General features: G+C 36.3%; 1 protein-coding gene across 1 annotated transcript in view; it reads left to right on the top strand.

The window, feature by feature from the left end:
• Window positions 1-5,372: 5,372 nt before the first annotated feature.
• Window positions 5,373-22,491, top strand: part of Fbxo28 (F-box protein 28) — a 32,798-nt gene continuing 15,679 nt past the window's right edge. Inside the window, exons 1-3 of the mRNA XM_027934767.2 lie at window positions 5,373-5,653; window positions 19,480-19,589; window positions 21,770-21,908. Coding sequence (XP_027790568.1) covers window positions 5,387-5,653; window positions 19,480-19,589; window positions 21,770-21,908 — 516 coding nt within the window. The 5' untranslated portion in view covers window positions 5,373-5,386. The remainder of the gene's footprint in view (window positions 5,654-19,479; window positions 19,590-21,769; window positions 21,909-22,491) is intronic.

Below are 22,491 nucleotides of genomic sequence, written 5' to 3'. Positions count from 1 at the left end.
GCCATTCTGCCTGGAGTGAGATGAAATCTTAGAGTGGTTTTAACTTGCATTTCTCTAATTGCTAGTGATGATGAACATTTTTTCATGTATTTGTTGATTGATTATACATCATCTTCTGAGAAGTGTCTGTTCAGATCCTTGGCCCATTTATTGATTGGGTTATTTGGGTTTTTTTTTGGGGGGGGTGTTTAGTTTTTTGAGTTCTTTATATACCCTAGTGATTAGTCCTCTATCTGATTTGTGTGGGGTTAAAGATTTGCTTCCAAATATAGGCTCTCTATTCACCTCACAGATTGTTTCTTTTGCTGAGAAGAAACTTTTTAGTTTGAGTCCATCTCATTTATTGATTCTTTTTTTTTTTTTTAATTTTTTATTGTTGGCTGTTCAAAACATTACATAGTTCTTGATATATCATATTTCACAATTTGATTCAAGTGGGTTATGAGCTCCCATTTTTACCCCATATACAGATTGCAGAATCACATCAGTTACACATCCATTGATTTACATATTGCCATACTAGTGTCTGTTGTATTCTGCTGTCTTTCCTATCCTCTACTATCCCCCCTCCCCTCCCCTCCCCTCCCCTCCCCTCCCCTCTTCTCTCTCTGCCCCCTTTACTGACATTCGTTTGTCCCCCTTGTATTATTTTTCCCCTTCCCCTCACTTCCTCTTGTATGTACTTTTGTATACCTCTGAGGGTCTCCTTCCATTTCCATGCATTTTCCCTTCTCTCTCCCTTTCCCTCCCACCTCTCATCCCTGTTTAATGTTAATCTTCTTCTCATGCTCTTCGACCCTACTCTGTTCTTAGCTACTCTCCTTATATCAAAGAAGACATTTGGCATTTGTTTTTTAGGGATTGGCTAGCTTCACTTAGCATAATCTGCTCTAATGCCATCCATTTCCCTGTAAATTCTATGATTTTGTCATTTTTTAATGCAGAGTAATACTCCATTGTGTATAAATGCCACATTTTTTTTATCCATTCATCCATTGAAGGACATCTGGGTTGGTTCCACAGTCTAGCTATTGTGAATTGTGCTGCTATGAACATCGATGTAGCAGTGTCCCTGTAGCATGCTCTTTTTAGGTCTTTAGGGAATAGACCGAGAAGGGGAATAGCTGGGTCAAATGGTGGCTCCATTCCCAGCTTTCCAAGAAATCTCCATACTGCTTTCCAAATTGGCTGCACCAATTTGCAGTCCCACCAGCAATGTACAAGTGTACCCTTTTCCCCACATCCTCGCCAGCACTTGTTGTTGTTTGACTTCATAATGGCTGCCAATCTAACTGGAGTGAGATGGTATCTTAGGGTGGTTTTGATTTGCATTTCTCTGACTGCTAGAGATGGTGAGCATTTTTTCATGTACTTGTTGATTGACTGTATGTCCTCCTCTGAGAAGTGTCTGTTCAGGTCCTTGGCCCATTTGTTGATTGGGTTGTTTGTTCTCTTATTGTCTAATTTTTTGAGCTCTTTGTATACTCTGGATATTAGGGCTCTATCTGAAGTGTGAGGAGTAAAGATTTGTTCCCAGGATGTAGGCTCTCTATTTACCTCTCTTATTGTATCTTTTGCTGAGAAAAAACTTTTTAGTTTGAGTAAGTCCCATTTGTTGATTCTAGTTATTAACTTTTGTGCTATGGGTGTCCTATTGAGGAATTTGGAGCCCGACCCCACCGACTGTAGATCGTAGCCAACTTTTTCTTCTATCAGACGGCGCGGGAAATCAATAAATGTTATTCACCACATCAATAGACTTAAAAATAAGAACCATATGATCATCTCGATAGATGCGGAAAAAGCATTCGACAAAGTACAGCATCCCTTTATGTTCAAAACTCTAGAAAAACTAGGGATAACAGGAACATACCTCAATATTGTAAAAGCAATCTATGCTAAGCCTCAGGCTAGCATCATTCTGAATGGAGAAAAATTGAAGGCATTCCCTCTAAAATCTGGAACAAGACAGGGATGCCCTCTCTCACCACTTCTGTTCAACATAGTTTTCGAAACACTGGCCAGAGCAATTAGACAGACGAAAGAAATTAAAGGCATCAAAATAGGAAAAGAAGAACTTAAATTATCACTATTTGCAGATGACATGATTCTATACCTAGCAGACCCAAAAGGGTCTACAAAGAAACTATTAGAGCTAATAAATGAATTCAGCAAAGTGGCAGGATATAAAATCAACACGCATAAATCAAAGGCATTCCTGTATATCAGCGACAAATCCTCTGAAATGGAAATGAGGACAACCACTCCATTCACAATATCTTCAAAAAAAATAAAATACTTAGGAATCAACCTAACAAAAGAGGTGAAAGACTTATACAATGAAAACTACAGAACCCTAAAGAGAGAAATAGAAGAAGATCTTAGAAGATGGAAAAATATACCCTGTTCATGGATAGGCAGAACTAACATCATCAAAATGGCGATATTACCAAAAGTTCTCTATAGGTTTAATGCAATGCCAATCAAAATCCCAACGGCATTTCTTGTAGAAATAGAGAAAGCAATCATGAAATTCATATGGAAAAATAAAAGACCCAGAATAGCAAAAACAATGCTAAGCAGGAAGTGTGAATCAGGCGGTATAGCGATACCAGACTTCAAACTATATTACAGAGCGATAGTAACAAAAACAGCATGGTACTGGTACCAAAACAGGCGGGTGGACCAATGGTACAGAATAGAGGACACAGAAACCAATCCACAAAACTACAACTATCTTATATTTGATAAAGGGTCTAAAAGCATGCAATGGAGGAAGGATAGCATCTTCAACAAATGGTGCTGGGAAAACTGGAAATCCATATGCAACAAAATGAAACTGAATCCCTTTCTCTCGCCATGCACAAAAGTTAATTCAAAATGGATCAAGGAGCTTGATATCAAATCATTTATTGATTCTTGATTTTAATTCTTGTGTCACAGGAGTCTTATTAAGGAAGTTGGGGTCTAATCTCACATGATGGAGATTAGGGCCTACTTTTTCTTCTATTCAACGCAGGGTCTCTGGTTGTATTCCTAAGTCCTTGATCCATATTGAGTTAAGTTTTGTGCATGGTGAGAGATAGGGGTTTAATCTCATTTTGTTGCATATGGATTTCTAGTTTTCCCAGCACCATTTGTTGAAAAGGCTATTTTTTCTCCAATGCGTGTTCTTGGCAGATTTTTCTAATATAAGATAATTGTAGTTTTATGGGTTAGTCTCTGTGTCCTCTGTTCTACACTATTGGTCTACCAGTCTGTTTTGGTGCCAATACCATGCTTTTTTTGTTACTATTGCTCTGTAGTATAGTTTAAGGTCTGGTATAGTGATGCCACCTGCTTCACTCTTCCTGCTAAGGATTGCTATAGCTATTCTGGGTCTATTATTTTTCCAGATGAATTTCATGATTGCTTTTTCTATTTCTATGAGGAATGTCATTGGAATTCTGATTGGAAATGCATTAAATCTGTATAGTGCTTTCGGAAGTATGGTGTGTGGAGTTATTTTGAGACACTAAATGTTATGTTCATCATCACTTTTTCTTCTAGTTTTAGCATCTTTTGATAATTCTAGCCTAAAATTAATTGTTTTGCTGGAAAATAATTAGTGTATAATAAAAATTAATAGTAGCTATTATGAAGACAAACAACAATAAATGTTGGTGAGGATGTGGGGAAAAGGGTACACTCATACATTGCTGGTAGAACTGCAAATTGGTGCAGCCAATATGGAAAGCAGTATGGAAATTCCTTGGAAATCTGGGAATGGAACCACCACTTGACCCAGCTATCCGTCTCCTCAATCTATACCCAAAAGACTTAAAAACTGCATACTACAGGGACACAGCCACATCAATGTTTATAGCAGCACAATTCACAATAGCTAAACTGTGGAACCAACATAGATGCCCTTCAGTGGATGAATGGATAAAAAAAGTGTGGCATATAGACACAATGGAATTTTACTCAGCAATAAAAGAGAACAAAATCATGGCATTTGCAGGTAAATGGATAGCATTGGAGAAAATAATGCTAAGTAAAGTTAGCCAATCCCCAAAAAACAAATGCCGAATGTTTTCTCTGATATAAGGAGGCTGACTCATGGTGGGGTAAGGAGGGGGAGCATGGGAGGAATAGATGAATTCTAGATAGGGCAGAGGGGTGGGAGGGAAAGGGAGGAGGCAGGGGATTAGCAAGGATGGTGGAATGGATAGTTATCATTATCCAAAGTACATGCATGAAGACACGAATTGGTGTCAACATACTTTATATACAACCAGAAATATGAAAAATTGTGCTGTATACATGTAATAAGAATTGTAATGTATTGCACTGTCATTTATTTTTTTAATCAATAAAAATTCATTATCTTAAGTTACACAATTCATTATTTTTAGTATATTCACAAGTTGTGCAACCATCATCACTATAAATTCCATTTCATCCAAAAATATACTGTGCACACTACCGTTGTTTCTCTTCCATACTTCTCCAGACCTGTGGCAAATACTAATCTACTTTTAAGTCTTCAGCTACTTTATTTAAATGGAATTATATAATAAATGGTCCTTTGTGCTTCTCTTCTTTCACTGAATATTTTTTAAGGCTTGCCGCAGTCCGGCTGGCTGCAGCAAAATAACCGGGGGGTGACGAATAACTTGTGTACGTTGATACAGCAGGAGTGGGAGCCGTTTATTGCAGGACAGGAGCAGTATTTATACATTCCACATAGCTTATCTAATTAGCATAAACTAGATACATCAGTCAACCAATCAGGAATCTCTACACTTAATGGCTTGTTTTTGTTACTTTTCAAACCACTCCCTCTGGCATTTTGCCAGGCACCATCCAGACTTGTTTACGAACTCTAACATTCCCCTGGCAAAATGCCAGGTGTTATTTTGACTTATTTACAGACTCTAACAAAGGCTCGTCTTTGCAGTAGTTTTACCGATAATTTTATTCTTTTTTGTTTGCCTAAATCAATTTATTACCATGATTCTGGGAAAATGGTAATATTCTAACTACATTATTATTTTATTATCAATATTTTTATTATTATCAATATTTTTATTGTCTTCTGTGAGGAAATTCTTCAAGAAAACTGTACCAGTGAAGTTCATCTTAATAGCTAGGATTCCCTTGCTCTCAAGTGGTTTCCAATCTTAGATAAAAGAGTCTAGGACGACCACCTTTCTTGAGGTTTTCCAGCTCTTTCCTCATTTCCACTTGAACAAACACCAAGCCTGCATCTCTTTCCGCCTGTCACTCCAGAGCTCCTCCCTCTCCCCTAGGTGCCCCCTCCCCGCGGTTGCAGGAGGAGGAAGTGACGCGCCGGAAGTATCCCCGTTCCCCTTACAGTGGGGGAAGGAATCAAACTCCCAAGATGGCGGCGGCGTCGGAGGAGCGGATGGCTGAGGAAGGAGGCGGCGGCCACGGCGACGGCGGCTCCTCTTCGGCCGCCGGCTCTGCTCAGCGACAGCTCCCACCGCCTCCGCCACAGCCTCCGCAGCCGGGGTCCCAGGCACCCCCAGTGCCGGCGCTGGCTCCGGACCAGCTGCCTCAAAACAACACTCTGGTGGCGCTGCCCATCGTAGCTATCGAGAACATCCTCAGCTTTATGTCCTACGACGAAATTAGCCAGCTTCGTCTGGTGAGGCCCCTGGGGACCCGGCCGCCCTCTCCTCTGGGCTGATTTCTGGGGAGGGGAGGCGCGGGGATTGCGTTCCCGGGGAGGGAGCCCTCCTGGAGTCCCAGCCGGTGCGAGATCCCGGAGCTCGCCCCTCCCCGTCTCGAACTGTCTCTTGGCGTCCGTCAGCGGGAGTGGGCTCGTTCCTGATTGCGCCGTGGCTGCGGGATCGGGGGCTACTTCCCGAGAGAACTTGGCCCCTAGTCGGGAAGCCGGACCGCGGGTGAAGAGGAGTTGGGCTTTCCACGTATCTGTCCGGAGCGTGGACCCCCCCCCCCCCAGGGGTCTTGTTTCCTGTCTCTTACATACCGCCTCCCAGCCCCTGGCCCGAGTTGGCAGGCAAAACTCAGAAGTGGGCTGATCCCAGCCAGACCTGGTTGTCTTGCAAGAATAACGAAGGTATTGTTCCCCCCAATCACTCAAAGCTTCCTTGTTGGAGAAGATGAAGTAGGGGTCGTCGATTCTCCCCAAACCCCGGTAGAGATAGTGAAAAATTGGAACGTGTTTTCGTGGCTTTAACCCAAACGTCCTGCTTGACCACTAAAGTAGAGCCCTGGGAAATGACCATTCTGGCCCCTCCTCACCCTGACACTTCCCCTCCGAAGTGAAGTAACTTGCCCTTTGACAGTTTCTCCCCCGCCCCCCTTTTGCAATTCATTTTTAAACTGGTGCTTTACTTCCACCCTCCAGCTTTAGGAGAGGTTTATTTATACTTTAAAATCACAGTTGTTCTGTCCAGGATATTTTAAAACAAAAAATTTGCCATTGGAATTTTATTTCACCCCAGTGATTTGACTGAAGATTTGATGAATGTCTTAGTTCAGTCAGATATTTTGCTTCCTTTCAGCGAATTTATCTTTAAGTGGTCAGGAAATTGAAGGAGGTGGACATTTTGAAGTGATTGCAAGCCGATTCTGTGTAGAAGCTATATCTGCTTGGGATTGTTTTTAAGAGGACAAAGACATTTTGTAAATGTGCTGTGTATAAGCATTTCTTATTAATCAATATGCCGTATTTTAGGCTTAGGCCTCCAGTCTGAATTGGTTATAATTGCATTTTTCAAAGGAAATAATATTTTTAAAAGAAAGCTTGTAAATAATCACACTGATGGCCAATTTTTTCGTAGTCAACACAGCAGTTCAATCATGCCAGTCTGCAGGATGGAAAATTTCTTCAGTTGAAAATAGACATTTTAAAATTTATTGTCCCTGATTTTCAAAGCATTTCATCCTAGAATTTTGTTTAGAATCTTAAATATTTCTTCAGATTTTTACAGACTGGTGTTTGATCCAAATTTACACTATATGCACATGGTGTCTGGAAATTGAACTGAACATTTGATTGAATTGAGCTATTCAGCCAGACAATGGCTCTGTGAAGCTTGAAGTGTTCACAGTTGTGTTTCATTATAAATGTAGAGGAAAACTGTGGGTTTTGTTAGCTTATTTGTTAGTCATTTTACTGTTTTAAAGTTAGAACATTCTTAAGGGGGGAGGGACAGCCCATCTTAGAGAACAAGAGTTAAACACATTCCACAGTTTATTAATAAGTAATAATCTCTTTCAAGTGATATATTCAGCTGCATGCTTAATTTTTAAGCAGTTGTTGTTTTTTTTTTTTTTTTTTTTTTTGGTCTTTTAAGGTTACAAATTTATCATTTCAGACATTTTCTGAAGGAGTCCCTTTAGTACCAACTCCCACTCCCACCCCCAGGAAAAGATTTTGTAGCCAGTTTTACATCTGCAAATAAGTTTTTTTGTTTTGTTTTGTTTTTGTTTTGTAATGAAGATTTTTTTTTCTTTCAGGTTAATGGATAATTCTTAAATAGATTAAATGGATAATCTTTTGTGGGAATTTAGAGGTGTCTTTGGTTTTAGAGACATTGGTTTGATTTCGGAAGGTACATTTCATCATAAAAGAAAGATGTTCTTTCTTGCCACTAGGTGTCAGCGTTAATTTAATTATGTTTTTTAATGAAATTAAGACAGTGCCTGGTTAGGTACATTCCTTTTCAATTTAAGTGGTTATTTATATTTAAATAACCACTATATCTAAGGAATTGTTTACCAAAAAAGAAATCTTGAGACTTAAGTATTGGTACCTCCTGTATGTATTGCAAAATTTCTTTCATTTTAAGAATTTTTTTTAAGTAGAATTAAAGCTGGATATGCTTGAAAGAGAATAATATTGAGAACAGAATTCATTTCTGTAAAGCCAAATGGAAAATTCATTTCCATTAGCTATTTGGTGGAATGATGAGCTAGCTTATGCATTGTGTGGGTGTTTTGTTTTGTTTGGACTTTTTTTCTTCCTTCCTATTTTCCTTACTTACCTTATCCTATATGACCTCACTCATAGCCACTGTTAGCACTAACTTAGAGGACAAGTGTACAGTCCATGTGCTTATTTTCTTTGAAAAATTTCCTCTAAGTAGAAATTGCTTAGAATAATGTTTTTTCGATTATTTGTGCAGGTTAGTTGATAAGTCTTTGTCTCCAGTTACCATGAATAATTGAAATTTGACTCCAGTTCACTGATTTCCAAGGGACTGTCTGAATGCCTTATTAAATTGGATCTTTTTCTGCCATTGATATTGTTCCAAACATGTACCTAAAACCTGCAAATCCTGATTACACAGAAATAGTTTTATATTTAACTCTTCTAAATGTATTTAAAATTATTTGGATGAACACAGCTTTTGAAATGACAAAACATGTACTTTGTTACTCCAATAAAACAAATTTTTGCCGGTGCTACATTAGTGTGTCACCTAGGCCCCCTTAGGTACATGAGAGACTTTGAAACAAGTGCCAAAAGTCCCCTACCCTTAGAGAACAGGTCAAAGGTAACTTTGAGCCTGTAACTTTGGCTCATAAGCACAGTATTCTTAATCTGCTGAAAAATAAGTACTGGAGGCTTTTAAGAGATGTTTTAGAGAGGCACTATCAAAAGTATTTCCCTGTGATTCAAGTGGAACCATTAGTGGTTCAGAACACAATTTAATGATAATTCTTATTTATTATCTGGAATGAAATTTTCTAGTCAGCAACAAAATGTATAGAAACACACTTTGTCCTAAGACATTTTTCTAGAGTGCTCTAAGTAGTTCAGTCTGCTACCTGTGTATAATTCTTTCACATCTTCAAATGTTAGAAGAGTTTTGTTAACCATATTTCACTGCATAGTTGTTGAGCTGATTTTATGCCAAAATTTTCCCCAAAAGCAGGGTGCAACCGTTATGTGAGACTTAAAAATTGTGCCAGTATTACTTAAAAATCATTTATTACTAAACTGTCTTTGGTACAAGATGAGGATGCATGTAATAGTTGTGAATATATGTTAAAATTGAATAGTCCAAATTGGTGCACATCATTTCTTCATGACAGTTAAGTGAACATTTGTATTAACATTAGTTATTGATTTGTGACTACTAGTCAAAATATTACACTTGGGAAAATTTAGTATGATTCTGTGAAGTATGGACTTACAGAATTAACTCTGTCTGAAGACTCTATGCCACTATCATTGGTTTTATTATCTGACACAAATGCCCCACCCCAGTCCTCAGTGCCACTCTTATTAGATGTGTTTATGGTTAGTGCTGCAGCACTGTAAAAAAACCACACCAGTTCCACTTTGGGAAATAAATACTGACAATGCACATGGGCTGAAGAAGACAAACGTGCATCCATATAACACTGGTGAATGCATTGCTGCTCTGTTTACCTTTTAAGTGGCATGAGGAACAGTATTATACCATGCTATAATTATATGATGAAAAGTTATAAGCCAATTTTTGGACTGAAAAAAACAGGCTGTTATGTAGTGGCAACCATTTATGCAGGATAAAGTAGGTTGGTTGGTAGAAAACGTGAAGGAAAATGGGGGAAATTACTTCTTTTAAAACAGGAAGGTTTTGTTGTTGTTTTTTGGTACTGGGCATTGAACTCCGAGGAACTCGACCACTGAGCCACATCCCCAGCCCTATTTTGTATTTTATGTAGAGACAGGGTTCACTGAGGCTGGTTTTGAACTGATAGTCCTGCCTCAGCCTCCTGAGTGGCTGGTATTACAGGCTTGCACCGCCACACCCAGCTAAAGCAAAACAAAAGTTTTGGTTTAAAGTATGGCACTCTCTGCCTTGTATTGCCCAATGTATACCAAGAGTTCTCAAGTTTTTCTTTCATTCAAGCATTATAATTATACATAGTATTTGGGTTTCTTTTTGACAAAATTATACATATAAGGAATTTGCTTTCAGTTCCCATTTCTTCTCCCTTTTCTCCCTTTCTCCATTCCCCTTTTCTCCCTCCTCTACTTAACTGAGCTTCCCTTCACTCCTTTGTTTATTTTTGATTGGTACTTTTTACGTATACATAAACGAGTATTCCCTTTGGTACATTTTTATATCTATAAAACATAATTCTGGGTCTGGGGCTATAGCTCAGTGGCAGAGCACTTGCCTAGCATGTGTGAGGCTCTGGGTTCAATCTTCAGCACCACATAAAAATAAACATATAAAATAAAGTTGTCCATGCACAACTACAAAAAAATTAAAAAACATAATTCTGTTGTAGATTCATTCCATATTTCTCTCCCCTCCAACCTCATGCCCTCTCATTCTCCTGCTCTACCACTCCCCTCCCCGGCTGCCTTCTTTCCCTTATTTTGCTTTAGCTTCCACATATGAGAAAAAACATTTGACTGTTGATTTTCTGAGCCTTGCTTATTTCACTTAGCATGATTTTCTCCCCTGTACAGTCTAAAAAGTTATTGGAAGTCCTAAGAATTTACCTTAAAAAATTCTTGAAAACACAGAAATGCCCAACATATGCCATTAGCTGCCAGAACAGTAATATCATCATTGTCTTATTGCCTTTAGAAAATGATGCTTGGATACTTGTTAGAAAATAAGTAAAAAGTCAAATAACTTCTTAGCATTATGAGAATAGTTTGATCTTACAGATTTACAGAAAGTATCCTTTGAATCCCCGGAGTCCCCATACCCCACCTTAAGAATCATTGCTCTGTACTGTGTTCTATAGAGAATATACTCTGTTGGCAAATTTTTATAGAGTTTTTTCCCTCCCACATCTCTTCCTCAGGCTTTTGATCTTCTTAATTGGTACTTAAGAGTAGGTAAGAAATTATAATCGCTTAGGGACAGTTTATTCTTCCTGGCTAATTTTCACAAAATAAAGGGGCTCAGTCAGTGTAATCATGGAGACATAATGTATACCCTTCCTTGAGCATATTTACAAAGCACCAGAATAACAGATGCAAAGATAGTAAATACACGAATGTTCGGTTAACCAGGAGACTTTCTCAAGATAATGAGTTCTTAATCAGTAAAAATGGAAGAAAATTCCCAGCAGAAAAAAGTGACATATAATGATGAAATTGGAGAAGAGTTATAAAAGGATTGATGAGCTTAAATTTGAAGTATATTAAATATTCTGGATTATTGGTCAGTCTTCCCTCAGCCTTGAACTTTTTTATCTCACAAACCAGTCAAATGTAAGAAACCAGGCTGAGATAGCGTTTATAGGGGGAGCAAAAAGGATATTAAAAAAAATTTTTTTTGTCTTTTAATATCATAATTATTTCATAAGAGTGACTAGATATATCTGCATACTCTGTGCTATTATTTGGATCTGGACTGTCCTTTCAAATGCCTAGATTATTTAAAGATTTGGTCCCAAGCTTGTTACTCTTGAGAGGTGATGGAATTGTTTTTAAGTGGAGCCTAGTGGGAGGTCTAAGTCATTCATGTGTGTCCTGGAAGAGGACTATTGAACTCCAGTTTATTTTTCTCTCCCATGCTTCCTGCCACAAAGTGAACAGTTTTGCTCTGACACACACTCCTATCATGACCTACTATCTCTGCCCTTCAGTTGCCTAAAAGCAATGTCAGCCCAGTCATGGACTGGAACCTCCAAAACTGTGAGCCAAAATAAACCTTTCCATTTGTAAGCTGTTTATCTCAGGTGTTTGTTGCAGTAAAAGAAAGTTTACACACCCTGATAAGTTCCATGTGATACAGATTCTTAAAATATTAAAGAAGGTACTGTATTAAAAGAGTGATCTGTGCATTGTGCATGTAAATCCAATTTCGTGATTTGGAGATTAGAAGCAAAGAGAACATTTAGTAGAGGTTTCTCCCAACCACCTGCTTTCACCATGAAAGATTAAATGAAACAAACATGAGGTTGTTTACTTTCCCCAATATCTCAGGCCTCTCGGAGCACCTACTTCTGTTTTCCTTCTCCTGTGCCTTTCAGCACCTCAAGCATTTATACTCAGCAAAGCCTTCCATGATTCTTTTTCCACCTGAAACAGAATTGAACCCAGGCCCTGGAACATACTAGGCAAGTACTCTACTGCCAAACAACATCCTAAGCTCCAGCCTTGTGTGATTCTTATCTGAACTTAGCCAATATGTCTTTAAGTTCCCTTTACATCATTATTATAATTTTGGAATTATTTTTGGAAGAGCTTGTTTTCCATGAGGTATAAGCTCCATGGGGGTGAGAACATACCTCTTTTCATCATGAATCTGAAGGCCTTAGACAGTCTGTGATTCGATATAAGCACTTCATATCTGTTGAATAAGTAAAAGTCCTTTAAATATTTCACTCCTCTAAGTATACAATAGAAAATCTGTCATTGTGAAGTGTTTTCTGCATAAATTATAATAGTGTTAAAAATTGCTGCTTAATACCTCCAATAGAGGTTAGAAGTTCTTTTTAATTTTTTAGTTCACCTAAGATCTTTAACAGATTATAAGGCCATTTTAAGAAAATGGTGACTCAAGAAAATTCTTACTAGAATAAAAATTGATAGGGTAATTTGCAGTGAGTATATAATGAGCAGATAGCCATTTATAATAGTGCATCAGATCTTCTTCATTTTAATCAACACTCAAGTCTTTATATTAATGAGGAGAATAGGCTGGACATGGTGGCACACACCTGTACTCCTAGCAGTTTGGGAGGCTGAGACATGATGAGCCAGCCTTAGCAACGGCGAGGCACTAAGGAATTCAGTGTCTGAATAAAATATAAAATAGGGGTAGGGATGTGGCTCAGTGGTTGATTGACCATGAGTTCAATACCTAGCCACCCCCCCCAGAAAAAGAAAGAATAATAACACATAATAAAAAACAATAATCAGAATAGGTGTTCTCTTTATAGAGTGCATTATAGGAATTCTGGAAACAGACTTCTTAATTGTTTTTCTCAGGCCAGTGTTAAAATGAATTTATATTTTCTTTCCAAGTGAATAATCTAGATGAGATACCTAGAAAATGTAAAATTTGTTGTAATTCTACCTGTAGACATTTGAGGATTACATATGTGTGTGTGTGTGTGTGTGTGTGTGTGTGTGTGTGTGTTAGTTATATACATACCCACAATATAGTAACAAAATAATCTTAGGAAATCATGCAAGGTAGGTGGATTTTTTTTTTATAAAGGATTACAGTATTATGCAAGAGGTGGCAAGTTGTAGCCATATTTAAGTGAGGGAAAATAAGATGAATTCATAGTAAGAGGAAATAGGACAAAAGAAGATCCAGAATGGTTGTGATTCATTCATTATTCATTTCTAAATGATTTTTTCAATTGTCATTAACTTTTGGCACATTTGCTTTCTTTCACTTGTATTCATTCTTTCTCTAAATATATATATGCACACATGTGCACATACATAGCAGACAAGGATATATGTATCTCACATATACATTTATTAAATCATTTGAGATATGCAAATATAATTATATGTTCCCCCTAAATACCTCTCTTCCATAATCACAATATCATCACTTTCAAGAAATTTAACATTGCAGATTATATTCAGATTTCTCAGTTACCACCAAAATGTCCTTTATAGCTCTTGTGGGAGGTGGGATATTTTGAATCTAATAAAGGAAGGATTCAACTCTAGAACACTCCCCACCTCCCTCCCTCCCTCTCCCCCCTCCTCTCTCTCTCTCTCTTTCTCTCTCACACACACACACACACACACACACACTCTTTTTCATTCTTTCTCTGCATTGACATATTTGAAGAGTCTAGCCTACCACTTGGCTTGTGTAAAATGTTGAGAACTGTAGGGCACCAAATGAATACCTTTTTTAAAAATTGGGTTACATTACAGTATATTCCTCTAATATTCCTCTAAGATATAAATAGTTTTATATTTTAACTTTTTTTTTTTTTTTTTTTGGTCTTCCTTTTAGGAACTGGGGATTGAACCCAGGACTTTCACACATATGAGGCACATACTTTGCCACTAAACTACATTCCAGCCCACATTTTGGTATTTTTGAAATAGGAATGTATCTTGATTCACTTTTGTATATATTATTGTAGCATTATTTCTTGGATTTGTCCCCCCCCCCCCCCCGAAGACCTTTGATTAAATTGATCATATGTCTTTGTCCCTGTGGTATCTTAAAATTAAAGAAGTCCAGCATACTGTTTTTCATGTCAACTAAGTTATGTGAGAGAACAATGATATGAATTATGATTATAAGACATATATTGTAAGTCTCAGTGTCAGCTATTTAAAAACATTCATCTTTAACTCAGTTATCATTAGATATTAAAAGAAAACAGCATGTCTTACATTAGTAACAAGGGCCATTTTGGCATAGTAAATCTAAAAAAGATTTCTAAACAAATACAAGAAATATTTGTCTTACTGAACACTTAAATTAGAAAGTGAAAAAAGGATAAACATGGCATTTTAAGTCCTGAATTAACAAACTAAGAAAAACTGCATCTATTATTCAGCAAGTAGCAAGAACTTCAGCTAAATATCAGTATCAAACCAATAATTTTTCCTATTAATTGCCTTTGGGGGTATATTTTTTAGTGTTTTATAGTTTATATTTTTCCTAATCTTCAAGTGCCCTGATATTTGGGGGGAGGGGGCTTTTTTGTACTTTAAAATTTTTAATGAAGCCAGGCATGCTGGCATATGCCTGTAATCCCAGTGGCTCAGGAGGCTGAGGCAGAAGGATTTCAAGTTCAGAGCCAGCCTCAGCGACTTAATGAGGCTCCATGTAACTTAGGGAGACTCTGTCTCAAAAAATAAAAATAAAATAGGCTGGGGATGTGGCTGAGTGGTGAAGCACCCTGGGTTCAATACCTGGTACTAAAAAAAAAATTGTAGTGACATCTAAAGCTTTTTATTTTCATAAAGTATATTAATTTTAAGAGCATATTATTGATGTGAATGCCTATATTGCATTGAGTTTGCCATCTCAAGACTATAAACATCTTGTTAATTAACATATATACATCTGTTATCTTTGCTATTCCTATGGTTTTGCAACTATCATACTATGTAAATTGATTATAGCTTTTTAAATAAAAAGACAAGGGTAATAGTGAAGGCTGTTTCCTATAACATCATTTACATTTTTTTTTAATGGTCAACCTTTTTTTTTTTTTTTAACTGATACGTAAGTATCATCTAGATTTATTTATTTATTTGTTTGGTACTGAGGCTTGTACTCAGGGGCACTCCACCACTGAGCCACATCCCAGCCCTGTTTTGTATTTTATTTAGAGAAGGTCTCACTGACTTGACTAGTGTCTTGCTTTTGCTGAGGCTGGTTTTAAACTTGTGATCCTTCTACCTTAGCCTCCTGAGCCGCTGGAATTACAGGCCTCAGCCACCGTGCCCAGCAATCCATGCAGATTTTTGAGGTGCCATGTGATGTTTCCACATATTACACATTATTTAATGTTCTAATCCTGGTAAACATCTATCTCTTCAAACCTTTATCATTTCTTTATAGTGAATACTGCATTTAAAATCCTTTTATTTATCTTTTTAAAAATTTATCTTTATCCTTATCTGTAGTTACTATTCTGGGCAATAGCATAGCAGAACTTCTTAGTCCTATTTAATTGTAACTTAGTACCCATTGATCACCCTCTCCCAATCCCTCCCAGCCTCTGCTAAGCTCCATTCTCCTTTCAGTATCTATGAGCCCTGATGATTTTTCTACTTGGTCATCATCTGCATTATCTTCTGGGGTCTTATTTTACTGTCATATTGCTAGGATTTTTAAAATTTAATACACAATATTTCTTTCTTTTAGCCTTAGAAAATTATTAACATAACAACATAACCTTAAATTTGGAGCTATACATTTTGGGGGGCGGGGGGCGGCAGGGGATTCCAGGGATTGAACTCAGGGACACTCAACCACTGAGCCACATCCCCAGCCCTTTTTTGTATTTTGAGACGGGGTCTCACTGAGTTGCTTAGCACCTTACAGTTGCTGAGGCTGGTTTTGAACTGGTGATCCTCCTACCTCAGCCTTCTGAGCCAGGGGGATTACAGGCATGCACCACTGCACCCAACTGGAGCTATACTTTAAATGAGACAATTTTTTGTTGTTGTTTGGGTTTTTTTATTTGTTTGTTTTGTGTGTGTGTGTGTGTGTGTGTGTGTGTGTTGCTAGGGATTGAACCCAGGGCCTCAGGCTTTTGCACTCTCTGGATTGAGACATAGCCCCATCCCTAAATGAGATACTTTTACTTGCAAGTTAGCATATACTTCTAACAGTGATCATTAAATTCCTGGCCTTGGGGAAATTCTGTGTATTTCTGTTTTCCTGTGGTCATTTTGTTTCTTTTTGAATTCTAACCAAAGATGTATGCACGTTCTTTCCAGTTCTTGTGTTGACAATCAGTGTTTACGGAACGTGAAAGGAGGACAGTGTTGACTAATGTTTCACATATATTCACTTTGTCTCTTGTGGTGATATTTTAATTTCTTTGTGAGCTCTTTTCTTTTTTTCTTCAACCAGCTTCAAACTACAAATGCCAGTTGAAGTTTCATTTGTAGGCATTTACTTTTTTTTAATACAATTTTTAGAATTATTTTTTAGTTGTACTTGGACACACTATCTTTATTTTATTTATTTTTATGTGGTGCTGAGGATCGAACCCAGGGCCTCACACATGCTAGGCAAGCGCTCTACCACTGAGCCACAATCCCAGCCCTGGCATTTACTTTTTTATCTTTGACTACTTCTCTTGGAGTTTATCTACATTGACTTCAGCTATCTCCAGAGAAATTTCCAGAACCATATTTTTAGTCCTAATATTCCAGGGCTTACAGAAAATAACTAACCAACTATCCTAGTATGAGATCTTTCAAAAATGAGTGATCTTTTCTTTTTTCAAGTGATTTCTTATTATCATCTGATCTCCCTGCTCAAAACACAGAAAATTCTATTCTCATTTTTGTCCAAACTAATCAATACTAATATCCAGTTGAATTTCAAGATGATTAGTGAAAGACAGGTAAGCCCTAGCACTAGCTAGATTCAGTGCAGCAAAATTCAAAATAATTTCAGCAATACCTTGAAAAAAATTTTAATAGTAATTGACCTTTGTTGTTTTTCTCTGTTGTTTTCACTGCTGAGAAACTATTTCATCTCTGACCTTAACTGCATTATGAATGTAATTGTAATGTCTGTGGAGACTACAAGGTTATGTTAGAGGGTACATAACAGGTCTTTCTTTTTAATAACTCTTTCCATCTTATGATGTAAAGCATCAAGTAGTTTTGACAACAAAAATTAGTTTTTGCAGTCCCCAACTTTTACTTTCCGTAGGTACCACTTTCAAGTTCTTTGGCTGATCTTCTATTGATTTTCTACTATGAAAGAAGAGAGGTTAGCCCTCTTTGTATCCCATATTTTACACACAAAAACACACTGCCATTTCCTTCCTCCAATAATACAGTAAAAGTTTATTTTCTGCTGGGCACAGTGGCACATGCCTGTGATCCCAGCAGCTCAGGAGACTAAAGCAGGAGGAATGCAAGTTTAAAGCCAACCTAAGCAACTTAAATGAGACCCTGTCTCAAAATAAATTTTTAAAAGGGCTAGGGATGTGGCCATTGGATTCATTCCCTAGTCACAAAGTATTTTCTTCTCACATAAAACATGGTACTAGTGTCTGTGACAATGTGGTTATTCAGGATTAGTATACTGATTGTCAAAGTATGGTCCAGGGAACCAACAGCGATTCCCAGGATCTTTCCAGGGGTCCATAAAATCTAAAATATTTTTGTTAAATAATATTAAGATATTTGTGTTTTTGACTCTTCTTTCACAGCTATAGAGTGGCAGTTTTCCAATAGTTGTGTGAAATGGAATGATGTCTATATAGTGACAGTAAATAAAACGTGTGCTTATGTGTTCTTATGTTTTTTAAAAGGTTTCTAAGTTCTCAACTTTTCAAAAATGTAATATAATGTCACTATATTTTGTTTTGGAAGTAAGAGTTATTTTTCATTAAAAACTGTTAAATGTTAACTTGTTTGCTGGATTTTTTTTTCAGTGATACTGAACAAATATTGATAACTGGTTTCATTTAATTAGAAATAGATTCTACCACATTTTAAAATAACGTTCGTTAGAAATTACTCTGGGTACTTACATTTTATTATGTTTTAATTTATTATGAGGTGAAAAGAACTGTTTTTCTTAATACTTTTCACATGGCATGCTGTAGTATAGGAACTATCTAGTATTAATATTAGAATAGTAAGGCCTTCATGAACTTCATCCCAGTTTGCCAGAATGATTTTTCTTCCTATATTTTCAGGAGGAAACAAGTAGATTGCTTCATCAGCATTTCATTTCAACAAATATATTTCAAGCATTTGTGCTTAGATACTAAGAGAAAGATAGAAGCATAAGATAAATTGTGTGTAATTGACCTGGCCGAGTCAGAAATTTATTTCAGTGTCTTAAGTACCCATCCCTATCCAGTAATCAACATTCAGGTTGATGACTGAATTGCTGCAGAATTCTCCACAATCAAAAACCAAACAGATATTATATATTAGGTTTAATTAAGATACAAAAGATAGGAGCCGGGGTTATGGCTCAGTGGTGGAGCGCTTTCCTAGCATGTGTGAGGCCCTGGGCTCAATCCTCAGCACCACATAAAAATAAATAAATAAAATAAAGATATTGTGTGCAACTAAGGAATAAATATTTTAAAAAAAAAGATACAAAAGATGCTAGGATATCTCAGAAATATAACAAATATGCGGGGAAAAGTTTTTTAATTAGCGTTACCAAATGATTTAGCATGTATTATTTTAATGATACCCCTATAACTAAAAATACTGTTCACAGTGTATTGATGGCTGTCTCAGGTGCTCAAATGATAGCTGACATGCACAAAATACATACAGATTGGGTTTCAGATGAGCTGTTTTGACTTCTGATCTTTTGCTTTTACTTAAACACCATGTTCCTTGAGAGTTCGAAATAGTTCTTTCTCCTACACTTGAAGATATTTTGGAAGATATAGCAGAAATTAGTCTAAAGGCTTCGACTCCTTATTCTCTATAGTTAAATTACTAGAATAAATAAAAATTCTCATTTGCTTATAATTGATATAAATTTTGTGAGAGGTTTGAAGTTTGAATGTACTTTTTTTGGCTATCGGAAATTTTCTTGTTTCATGCTATTAAAAATCTTCAAATACATTGTTTTACTGATCTTAATAACTAGTCTCTGAGAACATTCAGTTGACACTTAAATGATATTCATTTGCCCACAATGTAATATTAGTAATGAGATGCCATAGAAATTACATAGATTAAGGGATTTACCCATTGCCACTAATAAGAGATTCAGACACCAATTGGTGAACAAGTAGAGAGAACTTTTGGTCATCAGTTAATTGTCTATTAATAATTTAGTTATTAATTTTGTTTTTATTCTGCCTCCCCTGTCCTCATAGGTTTGTAAAAGAATGGACTTGGTCTGCCAGAGAATGTTGAATCAGGGATTTCTGAAAGTGGAAAGGTACCATAATCTATGTCAGAAACAAGTTAAAGCACAACTTCCAAGGTATGATATGGCAAACAATGGAATTAATTTATAGTTGGGGGTATTTTTGTTTCTTGTTTCGGAGGCTTTTGTTTGTTTTTATTTTTGTAAGGATAGTCTTTATTTGTTTATTTATTTAGAGACAGGATCTTGATGTACTGCTTGGGCTGGCCTTGAACTTGCAATCCTCTTGGATTATAAGCATGCATCACTGTACCTGGCTAGACTTTTAGTGTTTTCAGTAATGCTGCTAGGAAAACCAGGTATCTTCATGTAAATCAATGAATTTTTTTTTTGGACCCCTTCCTCAGACTGTATACAAAAGGACCATAGATCCAAGTGTAGATTGTCAGCCCAATACTCTAAAATCCTTAGAAGAAAACTTAAATAATAAATCTTCATGAATTTGGATTGGGCAATGGTTTCTTCTACATGACAACAAAAACATAAATGGTAAAAAAATAAAGTAGGCAAGTTAATGTCAAAATTTTACAAAGTTTTGTGGCTTAAAGGATACCATCAAGAAAGTGAAAAAAAAAAAAAAAAAAAACCCATAGAGAAAATTGTGTGAATCATATTTGATAAGTGACTTGTATTTAAATTATGTGAGAAACTTTGACAACTCATAAAACAACCAAATTCAAAGTGGACAAATAATCTCTTTCTCCAGAAAAGATATGCTCATATCTGGTAAGCATATGAAAGATGGAAGATGTTCAGTATCAATTGTTATAAGGGAAATGTGACTAAAACCATTACAAGGGGCTGGGGATATATCTCAATTGGTTGAGTGTTTGCCTTGCATGCACAAGGCCCTGGGTTCAATCCCCAGCACCACCAAAAAAAATTAAAAAAAAAAATTATTATGAGATAACACTTTCCATCTTCTTGGGTGGTGAAATAAGAAACCAAAAATGTTGAGTGAAATGTGGACATATTGGAGCCTTCTTTTATTACCATTGAAATATAAGACAGAACAGCCACTTTTAAAAACAGTTTGGCTGTTTTTAAAAAGTTAAATAGACTTACCATATGACCCAGCAGTTTTACTCCTAAAGAGAAACTAAAACGTGTTCACACAAAATCTTATGGGTGGGAGTAGGGGATGTAACTTAGCAGTAAAGTACTTATCTAACATACATGAGGCCCTGCCTCAGTCCCCAGCATGGCTAAAGTATCAAAAACTTGTGTATAAATGTTATTGGCAGCATTATTTATAATAACCAAAAAGTAGAAACAACCCAATTATACATTAGCTAATAACTAGATATAGTGATGATATATGATAGAATGTTCAGCAATAAACAGGTACATGCTGGAATATGAATAAACCATGAGAACTATGTTAATGAAAGAAACCAGACCCAAAAACACATACTGTGATTCCTTTTATTACAAACATGTTCAGAATAAACAAATGTATAGAAATAGAAAATAGATTAGTATTGGCAGAAGGAAGAGTGTTAATGGTTACATGTCCTTCATCAGTGTCCTTCATCTATGATTAAAATGTTCTGTAATTAGGTGGTGATAATTGTACAACGCTGAATATATTAAACACTAAATTATACACTTTAAAATAGTGAAGTTTATATGTGTTAATTCCTTCTGAACAAAATTGTTGAAAAGTTTGAAGGAAGTAAATTTCATTTTAATTTTTGTGGTACGTGGGATTGAAACAGGAACCTTGCACATGCTAGGCAAGTGCTCTACAGATAAGCTGTCCCCGGCTCAGGAAGTAAATTTTATGAGCAAAAATATGTAGTCTCTTACCTAAGGGTCCCAATATATTTATTTCATTTACCTAATTTCTCTGATTCGCATAGCCATTAGAGTGATAATAGCCAAGAAAACAAGTCAGAGATTGAAATTAAGTGTAAAAAAAATATATATATATATTTTTTGTAGTGCTATGGCCTTAACTCAGGGCTTCTTGCATTCTAGGCAACTGCTCTATCACTGAACGGTATTCCCAGTCCTAATTCTTTTTTAATATGAAGTTATTTTTTTCCCCAAAATATTTGTCAGTAAGTGCTAGTCCTCAGGAAGGATTCCTGTGCATTATAATTAAATTATGACCCAAATGTAGATTTCTAAGTTGATAATGAAAATTGATAATTTTATTAAGGCATTTTAATTGTTTAACATTTTAGTTCACAGTTATGCTTTAATTATCATTTATTTTTGTATCATTATTTTAGGAGAGAGTCAGAAAGGAGAAACCATTCTTTAGCTCGTCATGCAGACATCCTTGCTGCTGTGGAAACAAGGCTGTCACTATTAAATATGACTTTTATGAAGTATGTAGATTCCAATCTCTGCTGCTTCATCCCAGGAAAGGTAAAATACAACTGCTTGTCCAAAATAGCTTGATTGTCCTGTGTAAATTTTAAATTATTATAAACTTATTATTAAAATTATTATATATTTTAAATTATTATAAACTTATTAAAATTATTATAAGTGATTTTTGAGATGTTAGAATTGTTCTTCTGAATAAGTTTCTATGAATGTCTTTGTTGTATAGTTATCAATAAAGATATGTATGTGTGATGTTTATATTTAAAATTCCAATTATGAAATTCACAGTAGAAGCTCTGGTAGTCTGTAAAAAGCTTGTTAAGTGTTCATATGCAAGCTTGGCACAGTGACACATGCCTGTAATCTCAGTGACTCTGGAGGCTGAGGCAGGAGGACTGCAAGTTCAAAGCCAGTCTCAGCAACTTAGCAAGGCCCTGACAATTTAGTGAGACACTGTCTCAAAATAATAAAATTTTTAAAAAAGGACTAACTCAATGGTTAAGTGTCCGTGGGTTCAATTCCTGGTACCAAAAGGAAAAAAGAATTCATACTCAAGAAAAAATACTGAATTTTTACTTTCATTAAATGCCTAAGATACTGCAATGAATAAGAGATGGGTTAT

The sequence above is a fragment of the Marmota flaviventris genome, chromosome 12 (genome assembly GCF_047511675.1).
Source record: "Marmota flaviventris isolate mMarFla1 chromosome 12, mMarFla1.hap1, whole genome shotgun sequence".
In the NCBI taxonomy this organism is placed as follows: domain Eukaryota; kingdom Metazoa; phylum Chordata; class Mammalia; order Rodentia; family Sciuridae; genus Marmota; species Marmota flaviventris.
The sequence above is the reverse complement of the archived record's forward strand: the minus strand, read 5'-3'. Positions and strand labels throughout refer to the sequence as shown.